The sequence below is a fragment of the Mesoplodon bidens genome, assembly GCF_964165515.1.
Source record: "Mesoplodon bidens genome assembly, chromosome: 10".
NCBI lineage: Eukaryota > Metazoa > Chordata > Mammalia > Artiodactyla > Ziphiidae > Mesoplodon > Mesoplodon bidens.
In genome coordinates, this window is record NC_138172.1 from 39,930,746 (window position 1) to 39,948,600 (window position 17,855).

The window sequence follows — 17,855 nt, forward strand, 5'->3', positions numbered from 1 at the left end:
TGGCTGGGTTTTCTTGGCTGTGAAATGAGGGTTCTTTAAACATGTAAGGAGCACCTGCTCTGTGCTAACGTCTGTCCTGGTTACTGGGGCCTCTGAATCAAAAGTCACATTCCCTGCCTTTAAGGAGCTTCAAGAGTGGGAGCGTGGAACAAGGAGAAGAGTGGCCTTGGTTGGTGCCTCTAATGCCAGGCACATACCATATGACGTTTAATGGTCAGAGCAGTCCCGCCTCCCATTCTCCAGATGGGAAACCTGAAGCTTAGAGAGCCCAAGGCAGAGCTGCAATATACACCAGGGTGGTGGCTGGGGATGTCCACCGGCCACGTGCAGTGGGCTCCTCAGGAGCCTGGGGGAACAGGGAAGGCTTCCCTGGGAGGTGATGGTTGGGCACCAGAGTTCATGGGATAGAGAGGGAGTGGGCACGGAGGAGTGTGAAACAGCCTGCAGTTCAGGCTGGCAGGAACGAAGAGCATGTGCGGGGGAGCGCTGGCATGGATCGCACAGGAGAACATGTGGACTGGAGGGCTTGACCCTTATACTCCAGGCACTGGGGTGCCCCAAAAACTCTGGAAGGAGGGATGTACTCCTATACATCGCTTGAAGTTCCCCTGAGGTGGGAGGGGGTAAGTTGGAGGGGCTGGGAGCTGCCCTATGGCCGGTGGCAGAGGTTAAGTGAAATATGTGCCCTTCTTCTTTTTGTCCTCCTCCTACCCATGGTATGTGGGGAAGGGCGAGGTTTGCTCGGCCCTGTGGCAGTGATTGAAGAAGCCTGACACTTTTCCCAGCGTGAGTCGGCCTCCAGTATCCTATGTGGCCTTGCCAGGAGCTGTTCTGATCCTGCCCATCCGCTTCCTGTGGGCCTCTCGACCCAGCTGCGATTTTACATTTAGGGATTGTCCTGGTTGCTGCCCCTTGAGGGCTGGAGAACTTTGGCTTGAAGTAGGCGCTGAGCAAATGTTTGTAAACGAATGATGGGTCAGACCCTCTGCCCAAGGCGCATCCCTAGGCGGGAGGTGGTAGGAGGGACTGAGCAGTGGCTGAGCATGGGAGATGGCCTCTGCCCATCCTCAGGCAGACCCTGTCTTCCCAGAGGAAGAAACTTTCTCCCCCATCCCTTGGAAACAAGGTGGGGGGCTCCTGGGAAGCCTGGCCTTGCCACAGTCCTGGGCTTCTCGCCGGGTTCACGACTCTCCCTGCCGGCCCCCTCCTCCTACCCCCTCAGTGGCAAACAGAGGCTGCCTTGTTCCTGCTCCCATAGAGCTGCCCTGTTCTCTGCACACTAAAAATGGAAACCCCCAAGCTATTTTGGGAGCACTGCCCAGCCAGGCCGTGGCCACAGTACTCTGCTTCCACCAGGCTGCTGGACCCTCCTCCAAGCCTTACGCCCAGCCCTGCTCACTCTGGGCCAGCCTCAGGAGCACCCTGCCGGGAGCCTTGGCTGGAAGGAGCCAACCTGGACCCTGGGAAGCTCTGCGAACAGAGTGAACAGGCAGACTGGCAGCTGGGTGGTGGGAGGGGCTGGGCCATGCCGCCTGGGCACAGGCAAGTAGGGGAAGTGTCTCAGCTTGGGATGCATGGCCTGTCCCCTGCGCTTTGCCAATCTTGGTGCTCCTGGCTGGAGACCATCCAGGTCTGGGAGAGGTGGCTGGTCTCACCTGGCTTCAGGTGGAGCCTGCAAGGAGGGGTCTGTGAGGAGAGCAGGCACTCAAGGTCTGCAAAGGTCCTGGGGATGTGGGGCACATCTAGTATGGTGACTTCCTTTAGGACAACCCCCTCTGCCCCCCACCCTCCAGCCCTGCTCTGCTCTGACCTGCAGGAGAGGAGATAGCAAGAGATGGCCTGGCTTCTGCAGCCCTCTAGGACTTAGGGCCCAAACCAGGGAAGTGTGCGTGAGTCTGTGTGTGTGGGGTCTGAAAGTGGGTGGTGGTGTGTATGTCTTGGGTGGGTGGGTGCATGTGATGTGCCTGTGTGGAGTGCATGTTTCTTTGTGTAAAGAGTTTTTCTCTGTGGACGTGTCTTTGTGCAGGTGTCTTAAGTGCAGGTGGGTAGCGTGTCTGTGTGGGACGTTTGCCTGTGTTTCTGGGTATGTGTCTCCGTGCGGTATGCACAGGCTGTATGTGCATGCATCTGTGTGTGTGCTCGCACCCATGTGTTTGTGTGTGGGTGTGTGCATCCAGGGTGGGTGGTATGTATGCTTCTTGGTGTGTGCGAGCATGTGTCTGCTTATGTGCTGGTGATGGTTTTGGGCTAGGCTAGCCCTGGGCCTGTGTGGAGGGTATGTACCAGGGTACCCTGATAGGGCAGAGTTTGGGCAGAGGGTGAGGATGGGAGAGTGCCGAGAACGGGCTGCAGGGGGCACAGGACTAAAGTGGGGGCCTGACTGGGCCCTGCCAGCCGTGCAGCTCCTTCCTAGCTGCCCTTTCCCAGGCCCTGAGGGTGCTTGGTTCTGCTGCCCTCCCCCTCTCTGTGGGCTCTGAGGAGGCGTCCCTGTGGAATGTGTTTGGTGGCCGAGGGCCAGGCTGGGCCCAGCTCCACCAGCAGACTGGGCAGCCGGGAGAGGTACCTTTCTGCTGCCGCCATGGTGGGGAGCCCACACGCCTGCAGCGCAGCCCCCAGCTTCATGCTCTGCTTTCTCCCTGGCTAGGTGACTCACACGGGGCATGCTGTTGTCTCCTGATCCAGCTGGCCTTGCCAGGTGAGCCTGACCTCACACCTAGGTGTCTGGGAGCAGTGTGACTCCCACCTCTGCTGAGGGCTCTCCAAGGTGGGGTCTAGCTAGCCTTTTAGGCCCTATCCCTGGCAGCCTTTTTTTAAAAAAATTTATTTATTTTATTTATTTATCTTGGCTGTGTTTGGTCTTCATTGCTGTGTGCGGGCTTTCTCTAGTTGCGGAGAGCGGGGGCTACTCTTAGTTGCGGTGCGCAGGCTTCTCATTGCAGTGGCTTCTCTTGTTGCGGAGCACGGGCTCTAGGCACGCGGGCTTCAGTAGTTGTGGCACGTGGGCTCAGTAGTTGTGGCTTGCGGGCTCTAGAGCGCAGGCTCAGTCGTTGTGGCGCACGGGCTTAGTTGCTCTGTGGCCTGTGGGATCTTCCCGGACCAGGGCTCGAACCCACGTCCCCTGCATTGGTAGGCGGATTCTTAACCAATGAGCCACCAGGGAAGCCCTCCCTGGCAGCCTTAACCCTCCCTCATCTCTCTGGCCCTTTGGTTCTGTGGTTATTACCCTTCTGGATTCCTAGCCTGAAAGGCCCTTCATCCAATTCTTACCCCACTCTAACATGCAGGTGGCCTATGAGACCTTGCCCTCCCTTTTTCTGCCCAGGAGACTGACATCCATGCAGAGGGTGCCTTTCTCTCTTTGGGGTTCTGGGTCCCTTCTTCCCATCCCTTGCTCTCCTGCCCCTTCCAGGCCCTAGTCCCTGGGAATGGGATGTTTCCCATGTCTCTGCCCCTTTAGCCTCTTACCCTTGGACCCTGTTATGACATAGGGCAGGGCAGGGTGAGGGGTGTGGGGTGCAGGTCTCCTGAGAGAGTAGTGCTTACAGCGAATGGGCAGTGTTGAAGTTTCCAGGAAAATGTCTCCTGACCCCTTGCTAGTGTGTGGTCCTGGGGTCATCCTAACCACAGTGCCATCTAAGCCTGGTCCTCCCTGCTCCCCCTTCCCTGAGTTAGGAGGGGCGTCTTGGCAGTGTCACAGTCCTACTCCTCACCAGTGGTCCCACGGTGCTCAGGTGGCCACATGAGCCCCGCTCAACCTCTCTCCCTACCAGGTGACCATGCCTGCCCTCGGCCCAGCTCTTCTCCAGGCACTCTGGGCCGGGTGGGTCCTCACCCTCCAGCCCCCTCCACCGACTGCTTTCACTCCCAATGGTACGCATCTGCAGCACCTGGCGCGGGATCCCACCTCAGGCACCCTCTACCTAGGGGCCACCAACTTCCTGTTCCAGCTGAGCCCTGAACTGCAGCTGGAGGCCACTGTGTCCACTGGCCCTGTGCTAGACAGCAGGGACTGTCTGCCACCTGTGACGCCTGATGAGTGCCCTCAGGCCCAGCCCACCAACAACCCGAACCAGCTGCTCCTGGTGAGCCCCGGGGCCCTGGTGGTGTGTGGCAGTGTGCACCAGGGGGTCTGTGAGCAGCGGCGCCTGGGGCAGCTCGGGCAGCTGTTGCTGCGGCCAGAGCGACCTGGGGACACCCAGTATGTGGCCGCCAACGACCCTGCCGTCACCACGGTGGGACTGGTGGCCCAGGGCTCGGCTGGGGAGCCCCTCCTCTTTGTGGGGCGGGGCTACACCAGCAGGGGTGTGGGGGGTGGCATCCCTCCCATCACTACCCGCGCCTTAAGGCCACTGGACCCCCAGGCTGCCTTCTCCTACGAGGAGACGGCCAAACTAGCTGTGGGCCGCCTCTCCGAGTACAGCCACCACTTTGTGAGCGCCTTTGCACGCGGGGCCAGTGCCTACTTTCTGTTTCTCCGGCGGGACCTGCAGGCTCAGTCTCGAGCTTTCCGTGCCTATGTGTCCCGTGTTTGCCTCCGGGACCAGCACTACTACTCCTACGTGGAGTTGCCTCTGGCCTGTCAGGGGGCCCGCTACGGGCTGATCCAGGCTGCGGCTGTCGCCATGTCCGCGGAGGTGGCCCGGGGGGAGGTGCTCTTTGCAGCCTTCTCCTCGGCCGCTCCCCCCACTGTGGGCCGGCCCCCGTTGGCAGCTGCCGGGGCATCTGGAGCCTCTGCCCTCTGTGCCTTCCCCCTGGATGAGGTGGATCGCCTTGCTAATCGCACACGCGATGCCTGCTACACTCGGGAGGGCCGCGCTGAGGATGGGGCCGAGGTGGCCTACATTGAGTATGATGTCAATTCCGACTGTGCTCAGCTGCCGGTGGTGAGTCCTGGCACCGCCCAGCCCTTCCCTGTCTCTGAGGCCATTGGCCAGGCATTTACTGATCAGGTCAATGGATGTTAAGTGATTCCTTTGTGTCTGGGCAATGGAGGGGTACCTTATGGTAAGAGTGGCATTCAGGGGGACAGAGAGCCAGCTGTGCAGGGGTGGGTTTGGACCAGGCGCTGAAGGGATGGCACTTGTGTAGGTGGACTGAAAGGGCATTTGAGGTTCTTGGGAATGGGGCAGGGACCCAGAATGTAGGGGGGATGGAATCTATTGTTTTAGGTTTTTGAGCGAGAGAGGCAGGTGAGGTTGAGACTTGTTTGACTCTAGTCTCAGGATGGATGAAAAGGGTAGAAGCCACATATAGGGGGACTGAGTCAGTGAGAGGTGGGAGGAGACCCAGGTTAGTAGACCTGGAGAGGAGGATGCAAGCTGGAGAGGCTTTGGAAAAGTGGTCCAGGAGAAGGCTGAGTGCATGAACTGGAGGAAGCAGCTCCCAGGCCAGGGATGGGAGAAAGTGGGGCCCCAGACATGTGGGGATCAAAAGAGGGGGACAGAGCCGCTGCAGACTGTGGAGGTAAGCCACTGAGGCAAGGCTAAGAATGCAGCTGTGGGAGAGCCAAGAGCTGGCAGAGACGCTGGGAGAAGGGGTGGGGTTGTCCAGGGAGGAGGGGCCAGGGGATGTTATCCAGGGAGGGCCTTATTTGTGCTTCTTGCTGCCTGCAGGACACCCTGGATGCTTACCCTTGTGGCTCAGACCACACGCCCAGCCCCATGGCCAGCCGTGTCCCCCTGGAAGCCACACCAGTTCTGGAGTGGCCAGGGGTTCAGCTAACAGCCGTGGCGATCACTGTGGAAGATGGACACACCATTGCTTTCCTGGGTGACAGTCAAGGGCAGCTGCATAAGGTGAGTCCACAGGAGGTACTGGGCCCTGCCCCAGGATCTGGAGGCGACAGGCTGCTGGGGACCCAGGCTGGGCAGAGCTACGCCTGAGACCCCTGGGGCTGCGATGTGTGATATGTGATGTGCCCCTGGCCCTGGCTGGGAGAGATGACCTGTGCTTCTCTTTCTGGGGCTGGGTGGTGTGACCTGTACTCTCTAGGAGGAAATTCTACCTGTAAATTACTTCATTGGGGCGAGAGGGGAGGGCCTTGGGCCTCAGACCTTGTGGTCTCTGATCTCAGGTCTACTTGGGCCCAGGGAGCGATGGCCACCCGTACTCCACACGGATCATCCAGCACGGGTCTGCGGTGAGCAGAGACCTCATCTTTGATGGGGCCTTCGAGCACCTATATGTCATGACCCAGAGCACGGTGAGTGCCACGCGCCAGCCAGGGAGGGCATGACTGCTGGGAGGGGCCTCAGGGGAGCTGGGGGCCCATATGTGGGGAGCCACTGGTGCTTGGATTGCTGACCTCAAGTCCTCTTTGCTGCTGTAGCTTCTCAAGGTTCCCGTGGCCTCCTGTGCTCAGCACCTGGACTGTGCATCTTGCCTGGCTCACAGGGACCCATACTGTGGGTGGTGTGTGCTCCTCGGCAGGTCAGCGCTCCCCCAACCCTGGCCCCTTCCCCAGCCCCACCCCAACCCCAGCCTCATGCCCTCAATTCTTCTACCCTGTCCAGTGTTCCTGGTCCTTGGCCCTTGACTCTCAACCCTTGACCCCTGGGTGCCCCAATGCCCTACCCTCACCCCTATCCTCCACCCTGACTTGCCAGGCATGTCGTGGCCCACTTGAGGATCCTGCCCAGGTCCCTAGGATTGTAGGTGTCCCTGCCCCATGAACTGCCAGTGGCCCCGTGAGGGTCACAGGTGGACACGGGTTATTCTTGCCCAGGTGCAGTCGCCATTCTGAGTGCTCTCGGGGCCAGGGCTTAGAGCGGTGGCTGTGGAGCTTCCAGCCTGAGGTGGGCTGTCTGCGAGTGGCAACCTTGAGTCCTGCTAACATCAGCCGTGAGGAGAGGAGGGAGGTGAAGACCAGAGCAGGCGGAGCCCTGGCTGGGGGGAGCTCTGGTGATGTGTCGCAACCTTGGATTTTAAATACCATATGGCCTTGCCCAAGTCGCTTCTCTTGGGGCTTCGCTTTCTTCATCTGTTACTAACCCAGGCTGGAGGGTATTTGTGATCACTGGGGGCTGGTGGCCGCTGGTAGCCTGTAAACGGAGCCCTGATCTGTTGCCCAGTGGCTCCAACAGCGTGTCCTGGCCTCTCTTCGCAGGTTTTCTTGTCGGTACCTGATCTGCCACCCCTGTGGCCAGGGGAGTCTTATTCCTGCCACTTTGGGGAATACCAGAGTCCTGCCCTGCTGACCAGTTCTGGTGTGATGTGCCCCTCCCCAGACCCTAGTGAGGCTCCAGAGCTGCCAAGAGAAGCCGGTGGGTGAGAGAAGGAGCCAGCCCAGGGCCTGGGAGCCCCACTCTCCTCCCATCTTGCTCCAAGGGGTGTGATCAGGATGAGGTGTGAATCCAGGCAAAGGGTCCTGAAGCCATGCCTTTCTCTGAGGCCCCCCTCTGGTCCCCAACCCCTAAAGTCCCTGTTTTCTACCCTGTGGACTGTGTTCCCGACCCTGGGTACCCCTTCCTGGTCGGAGTGCTAAACCCACCCTGTGTGGTCTGGGACGTCAGCTCGGGGTCTGAGGGCCCCTTCCTGCTCCTCAGCCCAGCCTGCTCCTCCCTTTGCAGACCACGTCTCCGTGAGCCTGGAGCTCAGATTTGGCGCCGTCGTGATTGCTGAGGCTTCCCTCTCCTTCTATGATTGCCTGGCCGTCACCTTGCTCCGCCCATCTGCACAGTGAGTTCCTCACCCTGACCCCCAGCCCCTGGGCTGCCCCGTGGCGATCCCCACCCCATGGCTGTGCTCTGTGCAGGTGCCAGGCCTGTGTGAGAAGTCTCTGGGGGTGTAACTGGTGCGTCTGGCAGCATCTGTGCACGCACAAGGCCTCGTGTGATGCTGGGCCCATGGTGGTCAGCCGACAGGTGAGCCCAACTCCTGACCAGGCCCCAGGGGGGGTTCGGGCTCCCTATTGTGAGGGTTTCTCTCATGGCCCGGGGTCTGTGTGTCTGCCTGCCCCGGGTGCTCTGTCGTGAGCACCTGAGCTGCTGTGTGTGACGGACTCACTGGAGGACGGCTGTCAACGTCCCACCTGTTTCAGGAGAGGACGTTTGTAGCTGAGAGGAGGGGAGGTCTGGCCTCGTGCCCCACCTTGGCACAGATGCCATAGACGCCCCTAGAGTGCGCCCTCCCCTTCCCCTCTGGAGAATTAATGGGCTGTTTTTGTTTCTCTTTTCCTTGGTCTCCTTTCCTCTTAACACACCCTTTGCCTGCCTGCTGCCCGCTCCCGCACCTGCCTGCTGAGTGGCCCTCCCTGTCTTTCTCTGCCTCCCCCTTCAGAGCCCGCCCCTCTCCCCAGCCCCTCCTGCAAGAGACGCACCCACCTCCTTCCCACCCACAGCCCCCAGGGCCACAGTCCCCCCGGCTCCTGACGCCCTTCCCGTGGACACTCCTTCCACAGCCACAGCCTTGGGTGTCCACCCTGGGGCCAGGCCTTCCCTGCTCAGCCCCCTGGGGCCGTGGGCAGGTCCTGGCCCCACACCTGCCTCTGCTTCCACGGGCTCACCTCTCCACGAGGCCCCTCCTCCTCCCAGCCCCCGCCAGAGGCCTGGAACCGCTGTCCCTGCCCCCACGGCCTTCGGACCCATGGCCACCGCCGAGGACCTCTTGGCCTCCCACCCATCGCCCTCAGATGCAGCAGCACTGCCCCCCGCCCTTGCAGAGCCTGGCCCCGAGGCTCTCCCCTCTGCAGTACCCCTGGACCAGCCCCCCGGCACGGCTCCCGCCACCACTTTCCCAGGGGCCGCTGGCTCCACGAAGCCTGCTCTGGACTGGCTCATGAGAGAAGGCGGCGAGCTGCCCGAGGCGGACGAGTGGACGGGGGGTGACACGCCCGCCTTCTCCACTTCCACCCTCCTCTCAGGTGATGGAGACTCTGCTGAGCACGAGGGCCCTCCCGCCCCCCTCATCCTCCTGTCCAGCCTTGACTACCAGTACGACACCCCTGGGCTCTGGGAGCTGGTGAGACCCGGCCCAGGAAGGAGGCCTCGGGAGGGGATCGGGACAGATGCAGCCTCTTGGCCACCTCGCGATTCTGCAGGGGAAGGATGGAGGGGAGGGGGGCGTCCGCTGCCTCACGCTGGCCTGGCCCCGGGGTTCTGCCTGGGAAAGGGATGAGGCGGTAGGTGGGCTCCATAGACTGCCTGGCGCTTGGTGCCTGCAGGAGGAGACGACCTTGGGGGCAGGCTCCTGCCCTTGTGTGGAGAGCGTGCAGGGCTCCAGCCTGATGCCGGTCCACGTGCAGCGAGAAGTGCGACTGCTGGGCAGGAACCTGCGCCTCTTCCAGGTGAGTGTGTCCTCTTTGCAGCTGTTGCTGTGGCCTCCTTGGCTGTTGGCAAACTATGCGCGAGTCCCGGGGAGCAGGGGAGGGCACGGCCTCAGGTCTCAATCCCAACCCAGGGACTGTGCTGGGGCCCTGTGGGGCTCACCAGGCCTGGTTTCTGAAGCTGTCCCTGTAGCCGTGTCTTCTGTCCCCAGGACAGCCCAGGAGACCATGAGTGTGTGATGGAGCTGGAGGGCCACGAGGTGGTGGTTGAGGCCCGGGTCGAATGTGAGCTGCCTCCAGATACCCGGTGCCACGTCACCTGCCAGCAGCACCAGGTACAGATCCCGAGTCCTGGGTGGGCAAGGGCGTGCTGGCCACAGGCTGGCTACCAAGCTTAGCTGGCTGCACCGCACTCATCCCAGCCCATTCTCTGACTGACTGACCCCGAGGGAGTACTAGTATCCTGGCTCTGATCTCTGACCTTGTGCCCCATGGGGTCCTGTATCCCAGCTCTGGCCGCTGGCTTTGTGTTCCCATGAGTCATTTTGGTCCTTTCTCTGACCACCGTCTCCCCAGGCCTGACGCCTCCCCTAACCCTGGGCTCTGACCCCACTCCTATTTCTCCAGCTCAGCTATGAGGCTCTGCAGCCAGAGCTCCGCGTGGGGCTATTTCTGCGTCGGGCCGGCCATCTACGTGTGGACAGTGTGGATGGGCTGCACGGTGAGTGACCCGGGGCTGCTGGGACTGGCTGGTGGCAACAGGGCTCTTCCTGACCTGCCTCTCACATTCGTCTCTCCACCCCCAGTGGTGCTTTATGATTGTTCCGTGGGACACGAGGACTGCAGCCGCTGCCAAACTGCCATGCCCCAGTACGGCTGTGTGTGGTGCAAGGGGGAGCATCCACGCTGCGTGGCCCGGGAGGCCTGTGGCGAGGCTGAGGCTGTGGTCACCCAGTGCCCAGCACCCCTCATCCACTCGGTGTGTTGAAATGCTGGAGCATCCCTTCAAGGGGTTCGGGGTGCTGTGGGTTCAGGGGCCCAAAAGGTGGGAGGCTGGGGCTGTCTCTCCAGACTGCCAAAGGTCAACAGGTGAGTGGAGGTGAGCTGTCCTTGTCCTGGAACAGGTGGAGCCACTGACTGGGCCTGTAGACGGAGGCACCCGTGTCACCATCAGGGGCTCCAACCTGGGCCAACATGTGCAGGACGTGCAGGACACGGTCAGGGTGGCTGGAGTGCCCTGTGCTGTGGACGCTCAGGAGTACGAGGTGTCCAGCAGGTGAGTGGGCTGGACTGACAGGAGCAGGGGGCACCCCGTGGGCTTCACGGCTGGCTTTCCTGCTTAGGGCCATCCACCCACTTCTCGTCTGCCCTCCCCCTCCCCCTCCCCCTCCCCTTGGTTCTGATCACAGTGTCTCAGGGCTGGGGTTACTATCAAGGCCTTGGCTTTGTGCACAGACCTGCAGGTTTCTGGCCTGGGTCTAGTCACTGCTCAGAGCTGACAGGAGGCTCTGCTTCCTGGCACTGCCTAGGTGTGTTCACCCGGTGACCTCGGGCATAGTTGCGGTAGCAGGCTCCTCAGATCCCAGACAGCTGTGCTCCGCAGCTAACCTTCCCACCTGCTGACCCTTCTTCCCCAAGCACTGCCCTGGGCAGGCTCCTCACGGGGATACACTTGTGACACACCTGCTGAGTGTCAGGCCCCTCTGTCCAGTCCCTGGGACCCCTCCCACCTTCCCAGGGCTCGTGGCTTACAAGGCTGGCAGTTGCAGGGTCCCAAATGTGCACACGCAGAACACAGCGAAGGAGACATCCACAAGCAGCAGGTCTCCAACCCGCCGAATGTCAGGGTTACCTGGAGAGTTGGTCCAAAACCCCCAGAGCAGATCCTTAGACCACCTCCCTCCACTTCCTGCAGAGGTCTGGATCTGTAGGCCCGTGTTGGGGTCCCACAGTCTTATTTTCTTTCTTTTAAAAAATGTATTTATTTATTTATTTTTGGCTGCGTTGGGTCTTTGTTGCTACACGCAGGCTTTCTCTAGTTGCGGCGAGCGGGGGCTACTCTTTGTTGCGGTGCGCGGGCTTCTCATTGCGGTGGCTTCTCTTGTTGCGGAGCTTGGGCTCTAGGCGCGCAGGCTTCAGTTTGTGGCATGCGGGCTCAGTAGTTGTGGCATGCGGGCTCAGTAGTTGTGGCTTGCGGGCTCTAGAGTGCAGGCTCAGCACAGGCTTAGTTGCTCTGCGGCATGTGGGATCTTCCCGGATGAGAGCTTGAACCCATGTCCCCTGCATTGGCAGGCGGATTCTTAACCACTGCACCACCAGGCAAGTACCCCGCAGTCTTATTTTCAACAAGACTCTGCTAGAGCATGTTGTTTCCCCCCTGAATGTATTATGACAGAACTTTCGGTGAGTGTTAATGATTCTAGAACCATGAGACTAAAGTACTTTCTGAACTGATTTATAAAGTGGTTAAAATACATTCCAGCTGAAGCCTCTCCCGGGTAGTTCACACTTTGCTTGTTCTGTTTTCTGGGGGTGTTTGCAGTGACCGTGACAATGTCACAAAGAGTTGAACAACTGCAGGCTTCACCTTCTGGAGATTAATTTGCCCCAAGCTTCTGTTTCCTGGCTAAGAACCAGCATTTCTTAGATTGCTCACTTTCCCTTCACGTCCATCCCCAGACCTGACTAGAGGCTTTCGGGAACATTTTTTCATGAGGAAATCAAGTTTCCACCACCTTGTAACTGGTGCTGTGCCCACGGTGATGGTGGCCGGTTAGGCCCAGTCATTAGCTCGGCAACCCACCCCTGCCACCAGCCTTACCAGGGCTGGTGCCCCACAGAGAGAGAAATTCTCATTGTCACGGGGCTCTGGGGTTGGACTTGAATGATTGAACCACAGATATTAATTCTCAGAGGCCAAAGCCTCCTGGTGAGTCGTTAAGAAATTCCTTCCAAAGCAAGAGGATCTCTGTCAATCTCGGGATCCAGGGAGAACACCTGATGTAGTGGGGCAGGGAGGGGGTGGCCGGGTCAGTTTGAGGGGCCCTTAGTGTGGCCCAGCACCCCAGCTTGCCCTGTGCCCACAGCCTTGTGTGTATCACTGGGGCCAGCGGGGAGGAGGTGGCAGGCGCTGTGACGGTGGAGGTGCCAGGAAGAGGACGCGGCGTCTCAGAGCATGACTTTGCCTACCAGGTGCCTGACAGTTGAGTCCCCACCAGCTACCCATGGGCCATCCCCTTAGGTGGCTCCTCCCAGCCCATTGGTTCGCCTCCCTGGGGCTCCCTACCCCAGGGCCTCTTTGTCTGCTCCCCCTGCCTCCCTGTTCCTGGCCTGATGCCTATTTCTCCCTGACCCCTTCCCGCAGGACCCAGAAGTGCATTCCGTCTTCCCAGCCCGAGGCCCCAGAGCCGGGGGCACCAGCCTCACCCTGCACGGCTCCAAGCTTCTGACCGGGCGGCTGGAGGACATCCGAGTGGTAGTTGGAGACCAGCCTTGTCACCTGTGAGGGCCGCTTCCTCATTCTGCAAAAATCCTTGAGCTCCAGGGAGAAGATGGAGGGGTGGGATACTAGGGAGAGCAGAAAGGGGGAGGGCCAAGTCTGCTCCATCAGAAAGCGGCCGGCCCCTCTCGAAGCTGGGGCTTTCGTGGGAGTGCAGCCTCCAGGGTCACTTGTGGAGACTGCAATCAGCACTGAAGGGAAGTGAGCTGCGGCCCGAGTGGGTCCCGTGTCCTGGAATCACCCCTTCCCCCTTCCTGTGCCCCTCCGGCCCAGTCGGGCCTGCCTGCCACTTCTCCCTCCCTTCTCAGGCTGCTGGAGCAGCAGGCGGAGCAGCTGCGGTGTGAGACCAGCCCACACCCCACGCCTGCCACACTCCCCGTGGCTGTGTGGTTTGGGGCCGCTGAGCGGAGGCTTCATCACAGCCATTTTGAGTACACATCAGACCCCAATGTCACCTCTGCTGGCCCCGCCAAGAGCTTCCTCAGGTGCTGGGCTGAGGGCATGGCTGCATGGCCTGCGGTTGGGAGGTCTTTGCAGCTCCAGTATATGGGGGTTTGTAGGGCTCTTTGTCGGGGGCTTCGACTCCCATGCTGCTGGTGGGGAGAGGGGCCGTGGGGCTTTGGGTTGGAGCTGACCTAACATCAGGGACTGGGCTGTGCTTTAAAGCCTTGTTCACATAAGCCATAAGTGGCTCATGGGCTGTGTTTTCAGTGGAGGACGTGAGATATGGGTCCGTGGCCAGAATTTGGACGTGGTACAGACACCAAGAATCCGAGTGACTGTGGCCACGAGAGCGCCAGGGCCAGGCCAGGGCCTTGGGTGGAGGAGCCGCGTGATCCCAGAGACGGCGTGCTCCCCCGGAGCCTCCTGTGGCGGCCTTCACGTAGGACCCCCATGGGCATCCCCTGCCTGCACTGGGCTAGCCATCGCCCACCTTGCCCCTCATCCCCCCCTACCCCTAGACAGCCGTGGGTGGTGGGTACCAGTGGAGGCTGTGTCCCCATCTTTGCTGGACCCCCCCTTGTGCACCCTCAGCGGGCCCTCCCTGTCCTCCCTCCCTCTGCCCTAGTTTGAGGAGCCTTGCCACGTGAACTCCTCCCAGCTCATCACGTGCCGCACGCCGGCCCTCCCAGGCCTGCCTGAGGACCCCTGGGTCCGTGTGGAATTCATCCTTGACAACCTGGTCTTTGACTTTGCAACACTGAACCCCACACCCTTCTCCTATGAGGCCGACCCCACTCTGCAGCCGCTCAACCCCGAGGACCCCACCGCACCATTCCGGCACAAGCCTGGGAGTGTGCTCTCTGTGGAGGTACTGCTCCTAGTGGGATCTGGCAGGGCCCCAAGACCCTTCACTTTGCCGGATGGTACAGCTGTGTGTGGCAGAGGGGGCATGACAGCAAAGCAAGGGCCAGTGGATGGACATGGCGAGTGCTGAGGGGGCTGGCGGCGGGCTGCCTAGCCCGACACACCTGGCTGGGGCTTAGGTCCTGTGGTCTGGGTTCTGACACACTCCATGGCAGGTGTCTGAGTAATGATATGTAAATAGTTCGGCACACGCAGTGGCGGCGAGGTACACAGTGGCGCCTGGCTGATGCTCATTTGGCAGCCTGTCTCATGTGGACAAATACTTGGCGTGTGTACTGACACGCAGTAGCAGGGGCTCTGCTTTGTTAGGTCACTGGGTAGGATTTGGGGACAGCTTTATATTCTCCCGATTTTTAGCTCTGGAGAAGTTAAGACTCAAGAAAGAAGGATAGGGCTTCCCTGGTGGCGCAGTGGTTGAGAGTCCGCCTGCCGATGCAGGGGACGCGGGTTCGTGCCCCGGTCTGGGAGGATCCCACATGCCGCGGAGCGCCTGGGCCCGTGAGCCGTGGCTGCTGGGCCTGCGCGTCCGGAGCCTGTGCTCTGCAGGGGGAGAGGCCGCAACAGTGAGAGGCCCGCCTACCGCAAAAAAAAAAAAAAAAAAAAGAAAGAAAGAAGGATAGGGAGGGGCAGAAAAGGGTCAGGGGGCAGCTTGGGAAACATCCATGGGGCTGTCACCCCATGTGCAGCACAAGAGGTGCTGAGGCACCATCAGCCCTGCTCCTGGGGGTGGGTCTCAGGACCATCCGTCCCACATTTGGGGAGATAGGATCTGAGTGACCATCAGCTCCTCCCCTTAAGAGTTCTGAATGATCGATCAGTGACCCCATGTTCCAGGGGGAGAATCTGGACCTTGCAATGTCCAAGGAGGAGGTGGTGGCCATGATAGGGGACGGCCCCTGCATGGTGAAGACGCTGACCCGGCACCACCTGTACTGCGAGCCCCCTGTGGAGCAGCCCCTACACCGGCACCATGCCCTCCGGGAGATGCCTGACGCTTTGCCTGAGTTCACGGTCAGTGGGCAGGCTCTGGGCTGGGGCAGGCATCGGGCGTGCACTGACCTCTTGCTCACAGGTGGCTCCCTGTGCAGGTGCAGATGGGGAACCTACGCTTCTCCCTGGGCCACGTGCAGTACGATGGCGAGAGCCCTGTGGCTTTTCCCATGGCAGCCCAGGTGGGCTTGGGGGTGGGCACCTCTCTTCTGGCTCTGGGTGTCATCATCATTGTCCTCATGTACAGGTGGGTGCAGCCAGATGTGGCTGGGTTGGGCAGGTAGCAGGGTGTGGCTGGATTGGGAAGGGGCAGACTAGACCAGGGATAGGTAAACACTTCCTATAAAGGGCAGGAGAGTAACTATTTCAGGCTTTGTGGGCCAGGCGGTCTTGGTGGCAGTGACTCAGCTCTGCTATTATAGCCCAGCGGCAGCCACGGACAACATATAAACACATGAGCATGGCTGTGTTCCAACAAATCTTTATTTACAAAAACAGGCCAGGGGCCAGATATGGCCGTGTTATAGTTTGCTGATCCCTGGGCTAGGCTGGGCTAGATGAGTCGTGGGTGGGTGTGACTTGCCTGGGATGGGACAGGCTGAATTATTCTGACTAGGCCCTGACTTGGCTGGGCATGGCGGGGTTAGACTGTGCTGGCCTGGGCAGGCCTGGGCCCGGTGGGACCCAGCAGGGGCTCGGGCCTCCTCTGGCCTTCCCTGCCCTGACCTTGGTGCTGAGCAGGAGGAAGAGCAAGCAGGCTCTGAGGGACTATAAGAAGGTGCAGATCCAGCTGGAGAACCTGGAGAGCAGCGTGCGGGACCGCTGCAAGAAGGAGTTCACAGGTGAGGCTGCGAAGACCCCACGCTCCAGGGCTCTGCCCAAGCCTGTTCCCACCACCTTGGATCTGCGCCCAAACCTGGCTGCTTCTGCTCAACAGACCTTATGACCGAGATGACCGATCTTACCAGTGACCTTCTGGGCAGCGGCATCCCCTTCCTCGACTACAAGGTGTATGCCGAGAGGGTCTTCTTCCCTGGGCACCAGGAGTCGCCCTTGCACCGGGACTTGGGCGTGCCTGAGAGCAGGCGGCCCACTGTGGAACAAGGGCTGGGGCAGCTCTCCAACCTGCTTAACAGCAAGCTCTTCCTCATCAAGGTGCCGGCCCCGCCCCCTATCTGGGCCCTCCAGGGGTGGGGAGGGGGTCCCCCTACCCTCCAGCCCCATCCCTCCTCAGTCCCTCCGTTTCTGAATCTGCCCTCCCCGCCCACCCGTCCCCTCTCCCTGGTGCCAGTTCATCCACACCCTGGAGAGCCAGCGCACCTTCTCAGCTCGGGACCGCGCCTACGTGGCATCTCTGCTCACCGTGGCACTGCATGGGAAGCTTGAGTACTTCACTGACATCCTGCGCACCCTGCTCAGTGACCTGGTGGCCCAGTATGTGGCCAAGAACCCCAAGCTGATGCTGCGCAGGTCTGTATGCCCGTCAGACGCCACGGGGGCCAGGCGGCCGTGGACAGCTGGAGCCAAGACCTGAGTCAGGCCCTCTGGGGCCTGGGGTCTGAAGAACAGAAAGCCCTGGGTCCCCGCCTGCTGACTCTGCCCCCTCTTTCCTGTCATCCCAGGACAGAGACCGTGGTGGAGAAGCTGCTCACCAACTGGATGTCGATCTGCCTCTACACTTTCGTGAGGGTGAGTGAGGCAGAGGTGGGTGGGGCTCCCCTCCAGGGAGAGTCAGGACTCTGAACCACACAACTTCTTGCCCCAGCACAGCTTGGGCACCCCTGCCCGGCATGTCCTCAGTCACCTTAAGCCTTCTGCGGCCTGCATCCTGTCCCCTTCCCCAGCACCTCCATCCCATGCTTGTCCCCTGCCCCAAGCGTCCTAACTGCCCGCCACTCACCCAGGACTCGGTAGGGGAGCCTCTGTACATGCTTTTCCGTGGAATTAAGCATCAAGTGGACAAGGGGCCGGTAGACAGCGTGACTGGCAAAGCCAAATACACCCTGAATGACAACCGCCTGCTCCGAGAGGACGTGGAGTACCGTCCCCTGGTGAGCGGGGGAGAGACAGGGAGAGAGGGGGAGAGAGAGAGAACCTGCTGGTGAGTCAGTCTCCCATGAAGGTGAGGAGGGTGACTACGTACGATTGTGTGGGTGTCTGCATCTGGTTTGAGCCAGCCTAACCTCCAGCTGGCTGCAGGATAGAGGCTTGAGGACCAGACCTTGAAGATAGGACCTCAGAGGTTCCCCAGGTTTGGGGTGGGGTCAGGGTGGCCACATACAGAGTCTAGGGAGCAGCCAACCCTGCCCGGGGCCCATCCGGGTCCATGCTGTGTCAGGGCCTGAGTGTCTGCCTGATCATGGTCTCAGCATCCTGCCAGGGGCATGGTTGTGCCCACCAAGCTGGGAGTCACCCTGGCAGACCTGCCCATTGTTTCCCTCTGGGAAACTTTCCCCTTCGTGGCCCACGTGGATTTCCTTTGGGAAAATCCCATTCAGGATCCGCCAGGCCTGCTCCTCTGGCTAGTGGAGACCCCACTTCCTATGAGGGCTTCCTCAGGTGCCTCAGCCTAACTGTCTGCACCAGGAGCCTGAGGATCAGAGTTCAGAGGAACTTGTGCTCTCCCATTTTTTCTGCCATTCACCCAGCAGACACTAGTGCACTGTGCCAGGTGCTGGGGCCACAGAGTGGAGGGAGCTGCTGTCCCTGAGGAGGCAGGAGGGTGAAGAGGCAAGG

The 17,855-nt window shown here is 60.5% G+C and overlaps 1 protein-coding gene across 9 annotated transcripts in view; it reads left to right on the forward strand.

Moving 5' to 3' along the window:
* Window positions 1–17,855, forward strand: part of PLXNB1 (plexin B1) — a 29,290-nt gene that overhangs the window by 4,340 nt on the left and 7,095 nt on the right. For 3 of the 9 annotated variants that reach the window (XR_014016780.1, XM_081245251.1, XM_081245252.1), the window contains exons 3-29: window positions 2,645–2,695; window positions 3,925–4,883; window positions 5,613–5,795; window positions 6,074–6,202; window positions 6,329–6,429; window positions 6,725–6,857; window positions 7,106–7,262; window positions 7,569–7,677; window positions 7,754–7,862; window positions 8,278–8,958; window positions 9,161–9,283; window positions 9,475–9,597; window positions 9,890–9,983; window positions 10,069–10,241; window positions 10,387–10,538; window positions 12,349–12,454; window positions 12,627–12,763; window positions 13,070–13,246; window positions 13,473–13,644; window positions 13,831–14,073; window positions 14,964–15,140; window positions 15,218–15,366; window positions 15,861–15,961; window positions 16,057–16,274; window positions 16,411–16,589; window positions 16,742–16,808; window positions 17,024–17,170. Coding sequence is in view for 8 of the 9 variants with exons in the window: in XM_081245251.1 (XP_081101377.1) it covers window positions 2,645–2,695; window positions 3,925–4,883; window positions 5,613–5,795; window positions 6,074–6,202; window positions 6,329–6,429; window positions 6,725–6,857; window positions 7,106–7,262; window positions 7,569–7,677; window positions 7,754–7,862; window positions 8,278–8,958; window positions 9,161–9,283; window positions 9,475–9,597; window positions 9,890–9,983; window positions 10,069–10,241; window positions 10,387–10,538; window positions 12,349–12,454; window positions 12,627–12,763; window positions 13,070–13,246; window positions 13,473–13,644; window positions 13,831–14,073; window positions 14,964–15,140; window positions 15,218–15,366; window positions 15,861–15,961; window positions 16,057–16,274; window positions 16,411–16,589; window positions 16,742–16,808; window positions 17,024–17,170 (5,150 nt within the window). In the remaining variant the exon portion in view is untranslated. Of the gene's footprint in view, window positions 1–2,644; window positions 2,696–3,770; window positions 4,884–5,612; window positions 5,796–6,073; window positions 6,203–6,328; window positions 6,430–6,724; window positions 6,858–7,105; window positions 7,263–7,568; window positions 7,678–7,753; window positions 7,863–8,277; window positions 8,959–9,160; window positions 9,284–9,474; window positions 9,598–9,889; window positions 9,984–10,068; window positions 10,242–10,386; window positions 10,539–12,348; window positions 12,455–12,626; window positions 12,764–13,069; window positions 13,247–13,472; window positions 13,645–13,830; window positions 14,074–14,963; window positions 15,141–15,217; window positions 15,367–15,860; window positions 15,962–16,056; window positions 16,275–16,410; window positions 16,590–16,741; window positions 16,809–17,023; window positions 17,171–17,855 lie in introns of all 9 variants that reach the window. The other 6 variants (XM_081245254.1, XM_081245255.1, XM_081245257.1 and 3 more) reach the window with 4 other exon arrangements.